The 22589-nt window shown below is 35.2% G+C and overlaps 2 protein-coding genes and 1 pseudogene across 3 annotated transcripts in view; 2 read left to right on the top strand and 1 right to left on the bottom strand.

The window, feature by feature from the left end:
- The window catches only part of LOC124451166, a 194047-nt pseudogene that overhangs the window by 112089 nt on the left and 59369 nt on the right, over positions 1–22589 (top strand).
- Positions 1–22589, top strand: part of LOC124450956 (brefeldin A-inhibited guanine nucleotide-exchange protein 2-like) — an 82531-nt gene that overhangs the window by 21458 nt on the left and 38484 nt on the right. The window lies entirely within an intron of this gene.
- LOC124450957 lies at positions 4282–6295 on the bottom strand. Of its 2 annotated transcripts, XM_047001613.1 has the most exons (3): positions 6093–6295; positions 5834–6002; positions 4282–5547 (listed from the first exon to the last, which is right to left on the bottom strand). In XM_047001613.1, exons 1-3 carry the CDS (start codon positions 6200–6202, stop codon positions 4915–4917), a joined length of 912 nt encoding a protein of 303 aa, XP_046857569.1. In that variant the 5' UTR covers positions 6203–6295; the 3' UTR covers positions 4282–4914. The 2 variants fall into 2 exon arrangements, with proteins under 2 accessions (XP_046857569.1, XP_046857567.1); XM_047001611.1 differs by having other exon boundaries at positions 5834–6294.

Here is a 22589-nt window from a genome sequence, read left to right as displayed (position 1 = left end):
TGTAATTTTTAGAAATTGGATTCCTGGAATTCAAAACGTCAAACAAGCGATCAAATACTCGAATGAATTTGACTGTTTTATCACACCCTTTAAACTGTGGAAGTTTGAGCTTACCTTCACAGAACTCTAAAGCATCTGCAACACTCGAGCTGAGTGCTTGCACTGCTAAATTTACCTTCATTTTCTGTGGCTTCCAGTTTATGTGAGCTTTCTTTAGTTTGTTGGCAAGTCGCAAGCCCTCTGAGGCTTGCAGTTTTTCTAGCTCAACTAAGTATTGCCATCTTACCAAACCATCTTTTTCATCCTTCAGAGTTCTCAATTCAGAAATTGCTCCTCTGACAAGCTTGATCATATGACAAGGATCTAAAATGCATGAATTTTCAACATTAAATCAGATGGATGTAAAAATATGCTTGAAAATCATTAAGTGAAAGTTTCACTCCAAGCAACTTCATCATTGCAAGGTGTGTGGATGGACCATCACACGTTAAACTTCCAACTTTAACACCAACATCATGCAACTGCATCAAACACTCCTTGGTTAGATTTGCTTTTACTTCTGCAGTGAGGCCATCTACCAAGAAGTAACCAACTGGTACTTTCCAGGATGAATCTAGAGCAACAGCCATGTATACCAAAACTTCTTTTGCTTCAGGGAGTGAATCATCATCAATCCCAGTACCAAGGTCAACATAACCACAAACTTTTTGACCATCCCATTCTACGTGTTTGCGGATTGACATTTCATCCAGCATCAATGCACATATGACTTCCTTGCCATCTTTCTTTGATTCTTGAACCTTCACTTTCAAAGCATTCAAGGCATCCTTGGTGAAACCAGGGTCACCATCCACGGAATTATACCAAGATCGAATTACTCTTGGATGAGGTAAGGCTAAATTAAACTTCTCACGAACATAATCATAAGCCTTAGGCGAGTAAAATTTCAAAGTTAGTGCAAAAGCTTGCAATTCTGGGGGGGTATTGAGCACCTTTTTTACCCTGAGTGTTTGCCACTAAACGACTCAAAATATCTTCAGGAACCCCAGATAGTGAAGCATTAAGAAGTTCAGCTTGATCAGAGCTGATCATTTTATCATCTTTAAGGCAATCAATGATTGACAATAAATCATTTACCTTCTTTTTCAGTCTACTTTTTTTCTTATTAGACACTTTTAACCTCTTTCTATAATACTCTGCCCGGTCTATAACATCTTCCAATTGTCTTTTCAGTCTCCTGGGAGACTTAAGACAATATGAGTGATCATGAATAGAAAAATGACCACTCACCTTTTCAGTGCTCTCCGTGCATTCAACATCCTGCACCTGTTGAAATAATGTGGGCACGGCACTATCTTCTAGACACACTTTGTTACCTGATATTCTCTTCATGCTATCGGAAAAATGATCTGAGCAAACTCTGCTCCACTTAGTTAGAACTGTGAGAGGCGACCATTTCTTTATACTATTTACCCATTCCGAAAAAAGTGCAGGGTTTTTTTCTTCGTCAGGAAAACTATTTGAAATAGATTAGTAAATTTATTGCTTCATGCGTTGATTCAACAAATAAATAAAAAAAATTGTTGAATTTTGTAAAAAAACACACATGAAAACATCAGTGTATGCAGTATTTAAGAGAATTTTTTTTCATAAGGCCTAACAGATTTTGGGGCTTTCAATTGTATAAATGCCGATTCAATCTTTAAGGAACAAACAAACTAAGCGAATAACTCACCTGTGAAAAGCGATGTCCTTCGTGTTGTCAACATTACGACATTCTACGATTGAACATCGATTAGGCATTTTTGAAAAAAATATTGTTTTGGCCTTGAAAAATATTGTTTATTTATCATACAGCTCGCAATTGAATTTGAAATTTTCAACTGAAGGCGGGAAAATCAATAACATCAATCCGGGGGAGGTCGAGAATATTATTTTTCTGCAAAGCGATCATTTCAGCGGAAATACGTCCGTTGGCCGCCATTTTTTTGGCGACCTCGCCCCAGTAAAGATAGCCGCTCCAGTTATTATAGAACTCAATGGTAAAATCTCGATTTGTGTCGTTCTGTCTGTTAACATTTCCGGGGGGGATTTTTACGGAATGAGGGGGGAAGAACAATCACAATAAGGTAGAACCTTTCGGAACTCCTGTTAGTTTCTCTTTGATTTTAAATGTCTGGAATCCGAGTAGATATGCGGCCTAAACAACGTTATACAGTAGATACCAAAATCGAGTGATTACCGACATCAATTACACGTATCTCGTTTGGCGAAAAACACATGAAATCGATTCACCGTGCCGTATTTAGCCAGCTCGGTTCACATTTTTTATCTTGCGCTCTTTGGTCAGACGGTGAGCAAAATATAGTGTAAGCATGTATTTATTTTCGTTAGAGCTTTTACTATTACTTGAAATATCGGTGTGGATTTAACAAAACCTCAAAAATAATTTAAACGCATGGTGCGAGTTCAACCATGAAATATGAATATGATGAAACGTTTGCTCTTTGCGATAACTATACATCATTTTATCGCAGTCGCACAGAATCATCGGAAAAAAGGTTCTATCAAAATGTTATAAAGGAAATAATGGAAACAAAACTACAGTTTTATAATATAGTCCGTTTCTACGTTTGTAAACATGCGGACGATTGTTCGGTTGAGTAAACAACGTATCATACTTTTAATCAAAAAGCATTTTAAAACTCAAAAATCAAAACAATCAAGACATTTAAAAGAATCAAAAATGTTTTCATTCAAAATGGCAAGGAATTTATCTTTTAATTTTATGATGAAAACGTATGACTGACGAGAATCGATTGAGCATTGAAGCACTCACCTCCATATAAGGTGAACTGCGCGTCGTTTGTGCATGCCGATTGGATAGAAATTGGAATGCTATGATTAAACGATCGTGACTAAAACACCACACGAGTACATACGAGTAACATACAGTACATACGAGTGACATACAGTACATACGAGTAACATACAAGTACTTACGAGTAACATACGAGTACATACGAGTGACATACGACTATTTTCTGGTCAACAAATGAGAAACAACACAATTTCTTCAATACATTGATATTTGCGTTTATTTTTCCTTGTATTTGTGTGGACTTTGGGGCAACCATTTGATGGATTTAAATGCTGAAAAGGTATTTTACTTTTATACTACATTCCACGCCTGGCATTTTTGTATGCCAAAACGCTAGTTTGTAAGTCATTGTGTCCAGCGGTTTTTGCACAAAATACTTGATTAAAATAATTAATTAATGAAAATGGCGGCTGTTTCTAATGTGCGATTTTCAGCAGAAGAAAAATTACATCAAGAAGACGTATACAACAGCGCCGTTCAGCAGCCACCTTCCTCCTTAACAAAAGTTGAAGAGGCAATTTTCGCATTGCAAGTGACATGCAATGCGAACATGTGGAAATTGTCTCAAAGCGGTGTGTTGGGCAAGTGCAAGCTACGCTTCAACTTGCAGAGGTCGACTTCGACACACAACAATAGTTCGCTGAGATTGATGGTACTTTCTATCAATCCAGCTAAGCTCTTAAAGGAGGAGTCACAAATTTGGCTAATGGGGATTCGTCGACGACTTGGTGGCAAAAAAAGCATCAGAAAACCATATTATGGGGAAATTACGAGGGTTACTCCGCATGCTTTTTTTGCTACCATGATGCGTACTGTTCGCACTTTGGATGGTTTTGTGGCTCCTTCCTGTTTCCAGGTTAAAAACAAGAAGGCTGAGGTGATATCCTTCACCTCCATGCGCCTTTTGAATGAGTTGCTTGTTTTGTTGTCTGGCTTGTCCAAGGAAGATGTTGCTGCTTACCTAAGGCGAAGTTTTAGCTTACGTCGCAAGGGTCAAACAGCAGCAGTTATTTTAACCGAGGTGAAAGACTTTGTTTATTCAAGGATGAGCCTTCCAGTTTCTTATTTTGTACATAAAGACAAACAAACATAAAATTTGCCAAACAGCAAAAAAAGCAACTCATTCAAAAATTAAGAAAAAATATGAAAAAATTCAACCTAATTCATGTCATCCCTCTAAAAACAAAGAGATCTACAAATACCTTTTAAATTTATTTCAAATAAAAGTTGAAACCTGACTAACAACTGAGCCATTTATTAGCTCTTGGTAATTGTTGCATTGCCTGCTTTAAAACAAAAATAGGGCACATTGCCTCGAATACTAGACAGTAAATTTTTCAATGAGGACACCACACTCTGGCTTCTTGAGTTTTATTAAAGTTGACAAAGGTTTTAAAATTAGTTAAACTACACAAATATCAGTCAATGTAAAATTCAGATAAGTATAATATATACAAATTTGATTGTATGCACATGTAAAGCTTGTATGCTCTAACATGTACATATTCCGGTAAGATTAAGTTGCACAGATTATACTTGTCCAAACGTGATAAAAGACTAAATAGTATTGTTACATTTTATACATACAATTACAATATTACAACTTACCCAAACAATATACTTATTTCAATATCTTTGTCTTCATTCAGCTTGTACATAAAATTACTTTGCTTTGTAACAAATCACAAAAAAGCAAATGCCAAATCAAAAAGCAATTGTTAAATAATTGTTTTTTTGTAGAATGATTGCTATAAGCAATTACAGGGAGACAGTTCTCTGAACAATTAGCCCCAAAGAGCAGGAAATTTTTATTGCGGCTCAACATGCCATGTCCAATGTTTAGAAAACTTACCAGCCAAGAGCATGCTGAATCATCTCTTCCAAAAGGGGCCCCATCTCCACCAATAGCAACATGAAATGAGTTTGGCTGATTAAAGTTGAAAAGTTTATACTTACCAATGTTCAAATAAAATTCTGCAAGCTTAACAAGAATATCTTCTATATCTCTGTAAAAACCATTGACCTTCTCACACTCATCCAACCCATTGCAGATGTTCACGAACACTAAATAACTTACCAATATCAATAGATTTAATGTATTGCATTAATCTATCATAGGGAACTAGCCAAGGGGTGGGACATTTAGCAACACTAACACGTTTAGCCCTCTTACTACCACATATCTGCTCATATGAGCTAGCCTTATAAACTCTTCCATACTTTTCTTTGCCCATAACTCCTTTGCTATAATACACAGCAATCGATCTTAACATATTCTCTTCTGATCTTTCGAACTTCTTCAAATCTTCTTTGTAAATTTTTGGAAAAACCTTGCTCGTAAACTTACTGCACTTTTCTAATCCTTTTACTATATCACCCACTTTGCACTTATTCTCTAATGTCTCCAACATTCCAATGGCACCAGGTTTTGTATCATCTTTACTACCTCCATGAATGGCATTAGCCGCCAACATAGTCTCCATCCTGCGTGTTCGACCAGTGGACTCCACACAACCTTGCCCAGTTGGTTTGTTTCTTCGCCTAACAACTGCCTTCCTGCCTATGCTAAAACCTTTCTCCTCTTGTTCCTCCTGCCTACTTCCACCTTCAATGAACTCTGTCCTGATGCTATCTAACTCTTCTAGTTCATTCACCAATTTCTTTACCTGTAAAATTTATGAATACAGTTCCAGCACAAAAATGGCATACACATTCTGATATAAAATACAAGCACAAACACTTCACACTAAAAATACAATTAAACTGAAATAGTACGCCTTGGCGCTAAATATGTCGATTCTGTATAAAACAATCTTTAATTAAAAAATAAGCCTATCATTACAAAATTCGACACATCATGTCAAAATATTGCATATGTTATTGACTTATTGACATAAGACAAGATCGAGTAAGCAAAGATCATTTCAAATAAAACTACTAAACATTTTTTACCTTATCATCAAGACGTTTAAGCTTCTGAGACACACATTTTGCTTTCTTTTGCTTGCTCATATTTCCTTCCCATGCCAATCTTTTGTTGCGCATGTATTCCCCAACATTGAATCGTTTGTAATTCGTTGCCTTGCGGAACGGCATGATTGACGCTAAATTATCCCATTTTCTTAAAAACAAAAAACATACGATTGTAGGAAGATTATTTATCTTACCAAATATCCAAAATTTAAGCAAAAGAATGATCGGATAAAGAAACCTATACAAGCCGAAGTTAGAGTAAATTATCAAATTTCGCCAACCGACGCCATTTCGCCAAAACCCCTCGAGCAACAAGCTCGTTTGTTGAAAAACTATATGTGTAACCATAGCAAATGAGATATCAAAATGATCCTCTAGTTATCCTCTATAACACTCTTGTGTTCCCAAGTAGCTCAAGGAAAACGTTTGCTGGAAAATCAACGACAAAAATAAGGAATTTGCTGTTCGATAAATTCGTTACCAAGCTTCGAAAAATGTCGCGCGCCGGCAATAAAATTTGGCACATTCTAATTCTCTAATTTCGCGCACAAAAATGCCAAGCGTGTTCATTTGTATGTTTTAGTTGAATTTGTTATAGATATTTTGTCGATGCGATTTGCCAGTATTTGAGCGCTTTTTGAAACACTTTCACCTAGGAAATACATATTTATGAAAGCGATTAAATAAACAACGTATAAATAATGCTTTCAAAACGTGCTACATGAAATAAATTTACATTACATATATTTGAATTAAATGAGAGTTGCACTGTTACGTATAGTCCTGAGACGGACTGTTTTTGTTGTTGTCGACTGACGTTTCGACAACCTTAGCGGTAGTCATCTTCAGAGTCAAAATGAATGTATAATCGCTTTCATAAATATGTATTTCCTAGGTGAAAGTGCTTCAAAAAGCGCTCAAATACTGGCAAATCGCATCGACAAAATATCTATAACAAATTCAACTAAAACATACAAATGAATGTAGTATGAAAGTAAAATACCTTTTCAGCATTTAAATCCATCAAATGGTTGCCCCAAAGTCCACAAAAATACAAGGAAAAATAAACGCAAATATCAATGTATTGAAGAAATTGTGTTGTTTCTCATTTGTTGACCAGAAAATAGTCGTATGTTACTCGTATGTACTTGTATGTTTCTCCAACCCAGTCTCTTCCTCAAATTAACTCTATACGCTAATTGTGAAAATACCCTCAAATTGACTCTATAAGTCAATTTGAAGCGTCCATTATATTATATTATATTATATTATATTATATTATATTATATTATATTATATTATATTTGAGGGTATTTTCACAATTAGCGTATAGAGTTAATTTAAGGAAGAGACTGGGTTGGTTTCTCGTATGTACTTGTATGTTACTCGTATGTACTCGTATGTTACTCGTATGTACTCGTATGTACTCGTGTGGTGTTTTAGTCACGATCATGATTAAACATGGCAAGTAAACCATGCATCATATTGTATTGGTTGTATTGCAAAAAATTGATTTGCGCTAGACTCAGGTTACAATTATCTCTCAGGTTACAATTAATAAGGCGAATGAGCTTCACAAAAAAGCAGTCTAAAAGAAAATGACACAAATCAAACAAGAAATCATGCCGTGTTTTTATTTCAACCTAAAGAACAAAATCAGAATTGTGAATTGTCTTAAAATATTTAAGCAAACAAAACTTTAAGCTTTTGACAAATATGAAACATTTTCAATAGGAACCATATGTCTTTTCAAAGTCAAAAAACTTTTCAAGGTTAAAATCTGTTCAAATGTCCACAATGTTTACATCAACCATGTGGCTTTTTACAGAATCATATTTTACAAAATCAAATTTAAGCTCCGGTTAACATGATTTAATTGTTATTGGCAGTTCTAAATGACAATATGCAAATTTTGTAAAATGAGCTTTGAAAACTGTTCATCCAATTATCCCATTTTGAAATTAGCATAATTATACATACATACAGTGTTACTTCTTGCATCTACTTCTATAAATTGATTTATATGACAATTTGAAAATAAAAGATGACACAATTAGCTTGTCTTTATGCAATGACAAAGTATACGAGTTGTTGCGGTTTCTTGCTGTATTTTTATTTTTACCATTCATTATTGTATTGTTTATGGCAGATGATAAATGATGGAAAACACGCAATAGCAGTTTCCAAACTGTTTTACCTTACTTGGTGGAGGGGCAGCACTTCCCTTGCGATAGTAACTCCTAGTTATAGATTTATAGTGCCATCACAGAATAGATACATACAGAAGGGCCACTTCGCGAAAAATGCGGTCCTAAATTTTAATGCGCATGCGCCACTTCCGCCATGTTGGCAGCAAGATAACTCCAGCAAGTTCGTAGTAGAAAATATAGTAATGAGAAACAGTTCGGCGCGTCCTCGACAATTATATGGCTATTCCATTTTTGTTTTGTGTATGCCATCACGAGCAATGTCAAAGAAGGTAATTTTGACAACTTAGGTCGAATCGCATCGTTAGAATACACGTTTTAGAGTCAAAATTTGTTATTGTGGTCTGATGCTTTTGCCAACTTGCCAACATTCAATCATGGTTATGCTTGTATTGCGAGTTAGAATGAAAAGGATGATCAACTTTGTCTATGGAATTTTCCTTGTAGTAAGTTTGTAGAATGTTACAAATGCTTGACTTTAATGTACTTTCGCGATCTTTTATTAGAAGAAGAAAACTCGCGATTTGCAAATTTGATGCCGTAATAAATTCGCATTCTTAAAAAAAGTTTGACCAAATATTGCAGTGGAAACTGTGAACATGTACGGAATGGCACTGGTATCATGTTAAGACTCTTCAAGATGCTCTTTCCAACATTCAGATTTTTGGTTGACTGAGAAGCAATCCACGAAGGTGTCTTCAAGTTGCATAATGTAATTTAAATAGCACGATGAAGGAGCAGTCAGTCCACCAAAGTTGAGTTCTTTATATGCCTTGAAATAGCAAAGCAAATTACCATCATTGTTTATGTTATTTGAAGTCAAAACGTTCTTACATTGGAGACAGCTGTGGATTTTGAAAGCTTTGCTTAGCAAATATCCTGAAACATAGGCAGCAGCATTTTTGAGCAATAAATTGTTGCCAATATTTTGTTCTCGGTAGTCATTTTCACCAATCAACAGTGAGATACTTGGAGCTTTTGCATGGGTAAGTGGCATACTAAATGGTTTGGGCTTTTTTTTTGAAAATTGTGTTAGCAGAGTGTCCATATCTTTAGAACAGTTTCCTTTGGAAGAGGTCAAAAGTGAACTAAAAAAAACCTTTCGAAAAGCTCTGATAAATTGTATTGGCGTGGGATTGTCAGAATTACCTCCTTGCTGGCGTATTGTTCCAAAAAAATTCTCTAGAGCATCTGTGTTTAATCTTCTGGTAAGCAAGAATGCAAAATTATGTGAGGCATGAAAATAGGTCCAGAGACAGATAATGGCCTTTATAGATATAAGCCATCCCTTCAGTGATTTGATTCTGCTTGTGATGTTTTTACCATCTTTTACCACTTTGATTCCCTGGATAAAGGACATTGCTTATTTGAGAAAAGCAATGTGATTATTGCTGTTGCTTATTGCACTTCTTTGTTCTTTTGCTGATTTCAGTGTGGAATTATTGATGCAATCGAAAAGCAAATCAAATTTGAAAAGCAACTCAGCTGTACCCAAGGCTGATGGTGGTAGTGCTCCAATTGATGAATATGTGCAAATCGATGCAGGAACGGTGTGGCTGAATATTTGTGTAGCATATTTAGCTTTCATCTTTTGGAAATTGGTGGGGTGAAGGTGCTTATCTGTAAGCTTAGGAGCTGCTCTAATTGATAGAGATTTATCTCTCTCATAAAAATTTTCAATGTCCTTCCAGCAAGCCGAATATTTTCCAAATTGAAAGGTGCTGTTCATGAGGTTATTTCTTGTGCACTTGAGCAGATGTGGAGGATCAAACATTAGAAATATTTTTCTTCCATTGTGAACAAACCATTGCTTCTCGTTGGTGACATTCAATTTTTGTGACATACTGTAGAAGTTGGACCCCATATCTGATATTACCACACAAATGTTCAACCCAATCAAACTTTTTGAATGCGAATTTATTACGGCATCAAATTTGCAAATCGCGAGTTTTCTTCTTCTAATAAAAGATCGCTAAAGTCAAGCATTTGTAACATTCTACAAACTTACTACAAGGAAAATTCCATAGACAAAGTTGATCATCCTTTTCATTCTAACTCGCAATACAAGCATAACCATGATTGAATGTTGGCAAGTTGGCAAAAGCATCAGACCACAATAACAAATTTTGACTCTAAAACGTGTATTCTAACGATGCGATTCGACCTAAGTTGTCAAAATTACCTTCTTTGACATTGCTCGTGATGGCATACACAAAACAAAAATGGAATAGCCATATAATTATCTAGGACGCGCCGAACTGTTTCACATTACTATATTTTCTACTACGAACTTGCTGGAGTTATCTTGCTGCCAACATGGCGGCGATGCCTGATTGCGGGCTAAAAGTTGACAACAAAATCTTCAAAGGTTCCGACGAGAGTGGCCCTTCTGTATGTATCTATTCTGTGGTGCCATTGTCACACAACCTAAGCGTTCTGTTGTGCGGGATGCTAAATCACGATTCTTTTGACGACAAACGTTGGTTCATTACCATGAGTATTAAAATCAAAAAATGTTTATCCAATTCGTCTGTTCAAGACTTCAACTCAATGCGTTACAATGTATTAATCAAAGGCGTCGATAAAATGCGACCAACAAAAATGCGTATTAAAACAACCAGAAACAGCGTTTGCAGCCTCTATATATACTAAACATTCAACAATATAAAATTACAAAGTTTCCTCTTTGCCACGATTGGAAAGAAGGTCTTCCTCAGCAACTCAATGCCTTAAACTTCCCATGAAATATGCATGTGCGTAATTTAACGTAAATAGTTCCCATTTTACCATACTCTTACTTCTTTAGTAATGTTCGTGCTTACAGAAAGAGAAAGATACTTCACTTGTTTTTATTATTTATGAAAATTTCTTCCCGTATACTATTTTATAGTGATAAGTTTTACATCGTCCATATTATCATTGATAAATTGATAAAATTTACGACAAGCAGGTCACGTTGCAAGAAAAACTGTCTGCTGCTCATTTCTTTTGCTGTTTTTCAGTTTTTCCAATTTTTATGAGCACAAAATGGTTAAAGCCACAAAGAATTCAACATAATTTATGTAGGGTGTAGATAAAAAGCGGACGCGGACGGCGGACGCAAAACGCGCAAATAAAATGCTTTTAGTCCGTTCGTAAAATACTCTTAAGGCTAATTTATACTTCGTGCGACAAGTGTCGCGCGCCATGTCGCATGAGGAATATGACGTCATATCACCAAAACGGAAGTAACATTTGACGTAATTTCACCGTATTGTCGCACACGTGCGCCTCGCAAAAAGTTGTAACGTCGCAGACATTTTGTCGAATTGTCGCGCAAGATAATTGGCTATCTAATAACACGTGGTTAGTCATTTGTGTTTGTCTCAACATATGTTTATTACAAATATGAAAAAATATTAAATCATGGATGCATTCGAAGAAAGATTAGCGGAATAAGTTAGGAAATACCCTCATATATGTAAGACTCGTCCAGAAGGGATTATAAAGACCTACAAAAAACTACGAATTCATGGAAGGAAATCGCGAAAAGCTCGAAACAAAGGATGCTGTTTGCAGACAAAAATGGAAGAAAATCCAAAAAGCGTTTAAATTCGAAGAGTGGCAATCCTGGCGAAAAAATTATACCTGCTATTGTCATTAGCGTGTCGTGGTTGTCTAGCATTTTAGCAGAAATGAATTCATTTGATTCACAAAGAATTTTAACAATGCTGCCAATGCACTACTTGATGTAAATGTCAACATAATTTTCAATTTGTATGCAGATTTTGCGCGGTTGTCGCGTTTACTATAAATGCTTTATTTGATTGTCGGATGGCGCGTGCCCATAGATTGCACAAGCCAGAGTGTCGCGCGACACATGTCGTAAGAAGTATAAATTGGCCTTTAAGGCTAATTTATACTTCGTGCGACAAGTGTCGCGCGCCATGTCGCATGAGGAATATGACGTCATATCACCAAAACGGAAGTAACATTTGACGTAATTTCACCGTATTGTCGCACACGTGCGCCTCGTAAAAAGTTGTAACGTCGCAGACATTTTGTCGAATTGTCGCGCAAGATAATTGGCTACCTAATAAGACGTGGTTAGTCATTTGTGTTTGTCTCAGCATATGTTTATCACAAATATGAAAAAATTTTATATCATGGATGGATTCGAAGAAAGATTAGCGGAAGAAGTTAGGAAATACCCTCATATATATAAGACTCGTCTAGAAGGGATTATAAAGACCTACAAAAAACTACGAATTCATGGAAGGAAATCGCGAAAAGCTCGAAACAAACCATGCTGTTTTGCAGACAAAAACGGAAGAAAATAGGGACCGATTTACGAAAGGCAAAAAGCGTTTAAAATCGAAGAGTGGCAATCCTGGCGGAAAAATTATACCTGCTATTGTCATTAGCGTGTCGTGGTTGTCTAGCATTTTAGCAGAAATTAATTCATTTGATTCACAAAGAATTTTAACAATGCTGCCAATGCACTACTTGATGTAAATGTCAACAATTCTACGTCGAAAATAAACATTGAAAAAGCTAAAATAAAAACGAAACTAAATGATGCTTTTAAGAGATACAATGAACTACCTCTCGACTAGAACAATAATGAGCAATGTTGTATAAATACACACATGTGCAGTAATTATCTTTATATTTCTAAAAGTATGTGTCTCCATCACAGCTGTTAAAACGGCATGGCGTTTTACAGACGCACCTATTCCGTTAACTCTAATGTTACGGATATCTTTGGTGTGTACTTGACGTTCATGTCATAACGCAGACGCTCTTTGATGTTCTTTGTTTGACAGAAGCTCTTTGATGTTCTTTGTTATGATCTGCAATTGCGATGCCATATCATTGTCGAAGTTTTGTCACAAACTGCGCAAAAGCAAAATGCATGAGTGATCCACCCAAAACTTGTATTCATTCATAAGTTATAAAGTTAATCGAAAATTGTACTTATACATTGTGCACGTAAAACATTACGGATAAACGCAACTTTACAGTCAAGAACAAAACATAGCGGTTTATAGCTTATCACCTATATAAAACTATATAATCTTTCATGTATACAAATAACAAATTAAACGTTGTTTTTGTTTTAAAATTCCAGTGAAAAAATGTGCTATATATTATTATAATACTATTATTTTATATTGTGTCATTCAGTGGATAATTCAAAGAGACACGAAAACACGAAATTAAGTATTCCATAGCAATCTATGATAACGTATGAAAAAATTTTCGTTGCCAATGTCCTTTAATATAAATAACTTCCTTTTACTTTCCATTTTAGCAACGACTTAGAACCTTTGCAAGACTGAATTTAAAGCCGACTATGATTTATCCATTACAATTCTTACTTTTCATATAGTGCAGTTTTATTTTAGTCATTAAAGAAGCCGTAGTGTGTCACAAAGTCATTTTCGTTTGTGGAAAATGTTTCATGTAAAAGCTATTTTCTTTAAATCACCAATGTTATCTTTAAGATCTTTTGATTATTCTACTCTCACCTGGTGATGGAGTGGGTTAGTTTTCTGTTCTGTCATGGTGTAAGTAATTTGACACATCAAACAGCATTAATTTTATCATGAAGAATATGCTAATCTGGGGGATATAGAGTGCAATGAATGTGGGCTAGTGACGCAATACGTCATCGTAATTATGCTATTTGCATATCCTACATAAGTTTTGATTTGTTCGTTTGTAGTCATTCTTCATCGTGACGTGCTGGAGGCTTCTCAAAGTTTATTAAAAAAAATGGCAAAGAGTCCGAGAAACCTCAAAATCAAGAGGAGTCCTCCCAAATGTAGAAAATGCAAGAATCATGGTATACTCGTCGATGTAAAAGGACACAAAAAATTTTGTGTATATAAACATTGCACATGCAATTCATGTATGGTAATCAAAGAAGAAAGAAGTAAGACGGCCGAAAGAATAGCTGTATCCAGAAAAGGCAAGTGTTTGTTCGAATCAGATGGTATGTTGCACAAGAATCTATACTTTCTTGTCTAATGTTAATATAATACAATATTTGATTTTCCCAATAATTCATGCACAATATGCGATGTTTGTTTGGTGAAAGATTAAAAATCATTTCGTCCAACTAAACAAATTTTGTTTTCTTATGTTCAATTTCTCTAAAGTGATGTTAGCTAGCAAACTGTTTTTTCACACATCGTTACGATAGACAAAATCTTTCAAAAACTATTTGTGTAAAACGAACAGACTCACTTGAATGGCGCTATCGTAGAGAAAAATGAAACATGTGTTAGAAGCATTAGTTACGACATAATCCTGGGTCGAGAGAAAAGATTTTATTCCAGAATGAGAAATATTTCATACAAAAATCATACGAAAGTTATTTACATTGTTCTTTCTGTCATTGGTGTAACCTGTTCTGAACAAATGCCACCGCTATAGAAAATTACCATTTTTCATTTCTATAGAACTTTTATCATTTTGAAATGAGTAAAACCAAAAATATTATCTATGTTACAACAACCACCACTTCGCCAATAAGAAGCACTTTTAGTTGGAATTTTCATTTAACGCGTGGTAAAAACTTCGTGCCAGGGACGCCGGACTTTTACAATGTCCGAGTACAAACGTTTAGACATGATTTACAATCGATGTGATTAAAGTATACTTTCAAGCTGTAACTGACGCACTGACTAACTTGCAACTGCTTCTAACCTCAGGTTAATAAAGTCCTGAGAAGGACTGTTTTTGTTGTTGTTGACTGACGTTTCGACAACCTTAGCGGTAGTCATCGAACGACAAGGTGCACAAGGTGCAGTTTACAAAATAAACTGCTCCGAGTCACGAAGGACAATGTGCAGTTTACAAAATAAACTGCTCCGGCTGCCACGCCTCCTATATCGGGGAAACTGGCAGGAACTTAAACATAAGACTTACTCACCACAAACGAGCTATTAAGAAACAAGACAAAACTAATCACATTGCCGAACATCACCGAATCACAAAGCTCAACATTGACTGGGATTCGGCAAAATGGATCACTTACAGTACTGACTATAGACAACGGCTTACATTAGAAAGTTGGTATACCAACTTGGAACAAACCCCCGTGAACAGATCACAGCAATTACCGGCACCTTACAAACGACTTATTCACAATACAAACAAACGATCAACTAAAAACACTACACTTCAAACTAATTCACAATGACAATACACAATTGACACCCACACATTACAACTAAATACGTCACACCTAAATCACACATCACAACTAAAAATAAAATATTTCACTTCACACTGATCCACAATGACAATACACAATTCCTGTACACCCAATACAATGACGTAAGAACCAGATAACAAATACGGCTAACCCGATGTTTACTCCTCATTTGACTCTGAAGATGACTACCGCTAAGGTTGTCGAGACGTCAGTCAACAACAACAAAAACAGTCCTTCTAAGGACTTTATTAACCTGGACGATCTACATTTACAAACATATAACGATACTCCCGGGTTCAACGATTTACTTTATAGTACTTCTCCATCTTAGATAATTTATGTGCCATTTTAGTGTGGTTGTAACCCTAATGAAGAAGTTGCGTTCTTCTGTGTCGACTCTTTGCGACAATTATCCATGAAATTCTTGGAAAAGGGTAATTGCCAAATTTCCGATTTCAAAAGGATTTTCTCCGACCCTTTGAATACATAGTGAAGAAAAACAGGTATGTTTATGCAGGAGTCAATTCTGTCAGAAAATGTAAAGTTTTTTGCAGCTTGAAAATCTTTCTCTCAAATAAACAAAATTTGTAGCAGAGTTTGTAGCTTCTTTTCCAAGTTGGAATTTTACGAAGAATTTTACAAAGGAAGTCTTTCAATCAATCGCTCTGTTTTCTCTGTTATAATTGGAAGGATTTGATTAAAATTCTTTCTTCGATATGTTTATGAACTTGGCAACAAGGACTGCTTTTTTCTGTCTACGATTTGCTTGAATCAATAACTTGTTTTTCACATTTTAGTTCTTCCACAATTCGTGATATGGTCGTACGATGTGTCACAAAAATGGTGCACTCGCAAGCCGCAAACATCAAATCTGGTTGGAAAAATGTTTTCTGCGTTTTTCATTTGGCTGCGTCCGATCATGATTAAGAAAGCGTGAAACTCGCTTTTCAAACAACAGGTTTGAAGTTTAAGGAAGGAGGTTTTTCTTCTAATCTTACTGCCGACCTGTCTGTTGTGCTCTTGGGTAAGGTTCTTGTATCGGTGAAAATTTTAAAATTTTAAAATAAAAATGGTTGCACATGTTTGAAGAAATGATGGTGAATCCGTTTCCAATCTTGAACTACTTAGACATCTGTAAAATATTAAATTAAATTCAAATTGAATTTGAATATCGTTTAAGTAAATGTGTTTCTCGGATGTGACAGAGAGCTTCGTTTATTCTGCAACAAGAATTTTATGTGTTCGTTCTTTTCCATGGTAATTCAGCCATATTCGTATAAGTTTTCAAGGTAAACTTTTATTTACCATAAAGTCGTTGGATGTTCGCCTCATGATGTATGAATGAAAATTAAACAAGAGTTAATGGAGAAATGAAATAAATGTATGAAACATTTTTTCTTTGATGCAAATTAAGTGTCAAAAGGCAGAGTTTTTTGAACTTTTCTTGCCCTGTTTCTCTACTGTTTAACGGTCACTTGTAGATCAAAGCTTCCACAGATTCATTTATCCCACAAGATTATCAGTGTATAAACATCTTCCCCATTTTCTCTTTCAGCCACGATTTTTGAGAATTATTTCTCCGCGACCATCGACTCTTTCCTAGATGCCGTCAAGTCTCTCTCGGAATTCGCATGCAACGCAAGTTTTCCGGACACGAGTATGGAAGAAATAAGACTGATACGAAATTGCGACAAATTTGTTTCCGAAAATCCTGTGGTACGACGATTGCAAATCTACTTTCTTTTCACCTTTGAAATGATTTAAATTTTTGCAAAATCACATCAAAGCTAACCACTTTAGGTCAAATCAAATCGAAATTATCTATTTCAATCGCTTTTTCGTGTAGCATTTTCCAATGGCGTCTGTTTTCTTTTCTTTTATAAACAGATGTTTAAAGACTACGGAGTAGAGGATGCTGGGATATCAGAGCAGGACAGAATCTGGGTAAAAGGAGGGTTTCCAGTCCTTTTTGAGCTTTCGTGTATCATCAACCGATGTAAACTAGATGACAGAACAAGGCATGGTGGAAATATTGAGTTGTATGTACTGTATAGATTAGTATGTATTGTATAATTTGAATGTGAGCTATTTTCCATCCATCAACTAGAGGCCTAACCGTGATGTTTGAAATCATGAAAACATACGGGAACACGTTTCTCCAACATTGGTGGCGTGATGTGTTTAAAGTCGTGTTTCGAATTTTCGACAACATGAAACTACCAGACAGACAGATAGATTGGCAGGAGGTTAGAAAACTGTCATTATTGTGCTCTTATTATATGGCAAGCGTCACTTCCGGCAAAATGGCGCGCTTTGATTGGCTCAGAAACATTTTTGTCGGCACATTATTCTCCCGTAATCGACCACCGTTCAAAACGCGTAGTTTATAATATGTCGTTATTGTGGTCTTCTTGTCTATGATTGCCAAAAACACGCATTATATCGCAAAAAGTCAACTTACATACACGACTATCCAGTTCTACATGGAATAATATTCATTTCATGTGTTCACGTCTATCCACCTTCATTCCTCATTCACTCATCCATTTCAATTGTGTATCCACTCCATTGAACTAAAATACATGGAACGCTACATGTAATAGAAAACCGTAGTGTTTTTTTAAAGCTAAATTTTACACCCAGACACGCGTGTGTAGTTCAATCAATTTTCACTCCGCGAGAGAATCTCGAGACACTAAACACGCGTGTCTGGGTGTAAGATTTGGCTTCAATTATTTGCTTCATGTAGCGTTCCATGTATTTTAGTTCAATGATCCCCTCATATCCTCCTCTATTTCTTATTCACTTCTATCCACTTTCATTCTAGAGTCTCTACTTCATTCTCTATCCATTCTTATCCCCTTGCATTCCCTATTCACACACTAGTTGCATTTTGTGTAAACGATTTGTACAAGTATGGAAGGTTTGAAACACTCGTTTGTGAAAGTTACCCACCTGTAAAGAATGCTTTTGCCTTTAAATCAGGAGGGAGTAATGTTAAACTGCGAGAAGGTCGTTTCCTTTACATAGAATAAAGTCCGTGTATAAGGTGTTATATTTCCTTGTTATAAAATGAGACATCAACTGAGGATGTTTTTAAATTTGTGATGTTTGTTTATAGAAATCAGAATGGATGACAACAACTTGTAATCACGCTCTATATGCTATCATCGATGTTTTTACTCAGTATTTTGATATTCTTGCTGAAATTCTTCTTGATGATATGTATGGCCATCTAGAGTGGTGTGTCAAACAAGGTAAGCTTGAGATTACGCAAAGTGTTTGTGCTTGGCATTTGCCTTGGTGATTGGTTCGTTGTGTCAGAGTTAGTGATTGGTTTGAAATATCAGAGTTAGTGATTGGTTTGAAATATCAGAGTTAGTGATTGGTTTAAACTATGACAGTTTGTGATTGGTTTGGTTTGAGGTACATTAGTATACAAGAAGTATCAGAGTTTCTTACATGTTCGACTGTAAATGCTTTGTAACACCATGTCCTGCTTTGTTCGTTCATTCAATACATGTCTTTAGATAACGAGCAGTTAGCGAGGTCTGGTACCAATTGTTTGGAAAATCTCGTCATATCCAATGGCAGCACGTTCTCCGAAGACGTCTAGGAAAAGACATGTCAATGTGTAAAGACGATATTTGAATCAACTGTACCTCACGAACTATTGAAATGGAGACCCGCTGACCAACAAGTAATGAGTCTACCCACACCTGATGTCACTCCTGCGTCATCACCACTCAAGGTAAGTTACACTTGGGGCCTGATTATATGGAGATGAGTTGGCCCGGATAGCGAGCTAGCCTGATGATTTCAAGGCATTGAAAAGAGCCAAAACCTCAAGGTTAAAAATTACAAATGTTTGCGAAGCGCCACACGTCATTCCGGTTGTAATTGTCAAATTATGGCAAATTGGTTGTTTTAATTTTAAATGTTTTGCGTAGTTATTAAATCAGAATATTGTTTAATTACTTGAGAAAATTTATCTGATGATAAGTATTGAATCGTTTCCATTTGCCAAAATGATATAACGCTTGGCGGAATCCCGTCTACCGGGATCATGTAATCCGCCCCTTTTTATGATGTTTTAAAGTCCGACATTCTAAAATTATTGACAAACTTTCATAACAATTCTGTTTGTTTTATGTATTTATTACCCTTAAAATTGACGTATATTGTAGATAATGTCACCTGTCGACTTGGAGGATGATATCGTGCCCAAATATCCGGAAGGTAAATAAAAAGTTTGTGAATTCTTTTAAACTAAAATTTTTTCTTCAATTGTCTCCATAATTATAAGATTGGAAAATATTTCATGGTAAGCTAAACCTCGCATTTTAAAAAAGCTCATATGAACTAAAAGCTCATATGAAGCAAAAGTTCGCATATTGCAATATAGCTCGTGTGAATCTTTAACTCGTATGGACCAACAGCTTGCATTTTTTGAGTAGCAAGTGAAAATTTTCCGTATTATTTTTCAGACGAGGACGAACAAGATGGTCAGCAATCGTCAAAAGGTTTGAATGAAACAGAGGAGGAAATGCCTCAAGAAACAGTTGTAGAAACCAAAGAACAAGACAGCATTAGTTTACATAGTACGCCTAGTTTACGATTTGAACCTGTCGAAGAACACGAACCAGGTAACTATGTGTTAGAAATCAATTTAGATTAATAATTTGTTGTCTCAGCGTACTGCCATTTACGTGTTTAATTTTCATTTGGTTTATTGGAAAGGCGTAGCAAAACGTATAATTGATATATGCGTTTGAAAAACTCAATCTGAAGTGAAAAGCGACGTCATGTAACATTTCTTAAAACTGCTTATGTTCTAAAAATTTACATGTTTTCCAATGTTTGAAACAATAATGTTGTTAATTGTTACTAATAGAACTAATAATGTTACTAATTAGCACTGATTGAACTAATAATTTTGCTAATTGTTACTAATACAACTGATAATGTTACTAATTAGTTCTCCTGTTAACATTTATTTTTCATAAAAAATAGCACTAACTTAAGAAACTCATTTTTGTTTTATTTTTTTGCATTCGTTGCTTATTTTATTATATTTTAGAGGACCTCTAATAAGATAAATTAGTCCTTTGTTTGGCATATTCAAAAGTTCGATTTTTACCGACAAATGAAAAAATCGTCCGAGCGTGAACACGGAAATGTTCAACAAACACCCGAGTGACATTTTTTAATTTTTTCATGTATGTACTTTAACGTCGTAAAATCATCTCATTATTTTAGTTGTGCAGACGGAGAGGATGATGTTCAATTCATTGATCATTAAGTGTGTCGTTCAATTGGAACTTATCCAAATGATCGACAATGTCGTCTTTTTCCCAAGCACCAGCAAGCGAGACGATGAAGATACTATTGCTGAGTTACAGGTCAGTTGTAATTACAGTCATAGTAGGTAATACTGAGATAAATTGCTTTGTCGTAATGTTGTTATACCAGAGTTCCCCTTGGTGGCAAAACAAAGTTCTTAGCTGAAATAAAGAATATGTAATATACAGAAAAGACACTTGGCATCTTTAGTTGTTAGGAATAAATTTAATCAATGAAAAAGTTTGTCAAACATAATGTGCCAGGATTTTTACCATTGCACTTGACTGAACACAAGTAAGTTGTTTTTGTTTGATGTGTTAGGACACTTGGAGTCTTTAGTTGTAAGAAATAGATTTAATCTCGGAAACATTGTCATTGAGTTGTCTCTAAGCCATTACAATTGGATAGCACAAAATAAAGTTGCTACAAAACATTTTTTATTACTTTCCTCCTAAATTCCTCCCAGAATAAGCTAGAGGATCCTGCTTCAAAAAATTTGTCATTATTGCTATCCTTATCTATCCACATTACTTACTCATATCCAATCCTCCAAGCTCCCATGTGTCTTTTCACCTAAATCCTTTATTCCTCCATATGTCTATGTAGGTCATGCATTCATCTTATATAAAGTTCTATATTTCATATTCTTTGTTCTTAGAAACTCATTGCTTATGGTCATATTGTTGGTGATACACCAGACTCTATTGAACCAGAGAGGCGTTTAATTGACAGAATTATCGAGACTATTTGTAGTTGCTTTACTGGTATAAATACTGATGGAAACGTTCAAATACAAATTATAAAGAAATTTATAAAAGTAATGTCAAACTGTTAAAGTATTTAATGAGGGAAATGATGTATCCTTGAGGAATTTAACGAGGATAACGACATTTGTATCCTTATGTTTTTTTACATTTTTAGTCTAATTTTTTACTTTTTTTAATATTACGTCACCTACACCAGATATAACATAGAGTTCACAAAAAATATTCTCGTACTATATTGAACTTGCAGGAACGATGTCTCTTTCAAGGGAAAGAGCTATTTGTTATATAAATATAAGAAAAAATATGCTAGGAAGACAGTTTGATCTTTTATAAAAACAGGACATTAATTTAATTTTCAAAGCCTTTATCAAACTTTCTATTTTATAAAGTTATTATAAATTACTTACAAAAATCATCACAGAAAAGAGTATCCAACCATGTATCAAAACCGTATGAGGTACATACCCATATTTTTCAAGGAGTTTAATGAAGTTAATCATCTATTGAATCTAAAAGTTTTGTCAATTTTTCGTAGATTCTTTACAATACGACAATAAGAAATTGAAGGTCTGTTATGCCGATCGGTGCTTAGTACCTATTACATCAATACACCTCTTGATCTTTGACCCTGGAATTTCAGAAAAATAGTTTCGCCATTTCCATTTCGACAATTTTGGTTTTTATTCTCTTCAAATTTTTTTTCAAATTTATACTGGGGCCTGTTGCACGAAGCGTGGATAGCGTTATCCATTGGATAGTAGTTTTTTAAATTTATACTGTAGTCTGTTGCATGAAGCGTGGATAGCGTTATCCATTGGATAGTAGTTTTTTAAATTTATACTGTAGCCTGTTGCATGAAGCGTGGATAGCGTTATCCATTGGATAGTAGTTTTTTAAATTTATACTGTAGTCTGTTGCACGAAGCGTGGATAGCGTTATCCATTGGATAGTAGTTTTTTAAATTTGTGAATGTGCATGGTTATATTTTGTTTATGATGATGAAACTTCGTAATTCTAGAACCAATATTGTATTTCATTTATTGTTCAGTTCGAATCGTTCATTTTTCCCTTTTAAGATATTTTTGAAGCGCTCAAAAACGTTGCTACTCAGCTCAATGGATAGCGTTATTCGACCTTCGTGTAACTGATCTCTTCTCCGATAATTTATTGGTAAAGTCTCTGTAAAAATATATATCTGGTGAGAACCATATATG

Source organism: Xenia sp. Carnegie-2017, unplaced genomic scaffold (genome assembly GCF_021976095.1).
Source record: "Xenia sp. Carnegie-2017 unplaced genomic scaffold, XeniaSp_v1 HiC_scaffold_24, whole genome shotgun sequence".
In the NCBI taxonomy this organism is placed as follows: Eukaryota; Metazoa; Cnidaria; class Anthozoa; order Malacalcyonacea; family Xeniidae; genus Xenia; species Xenia sp. Carnegie-2017.
Note: the sequence above shows the minus strand (reverse complement) of the source record. Positions and strands in the feature narration are given on the sequence as shown.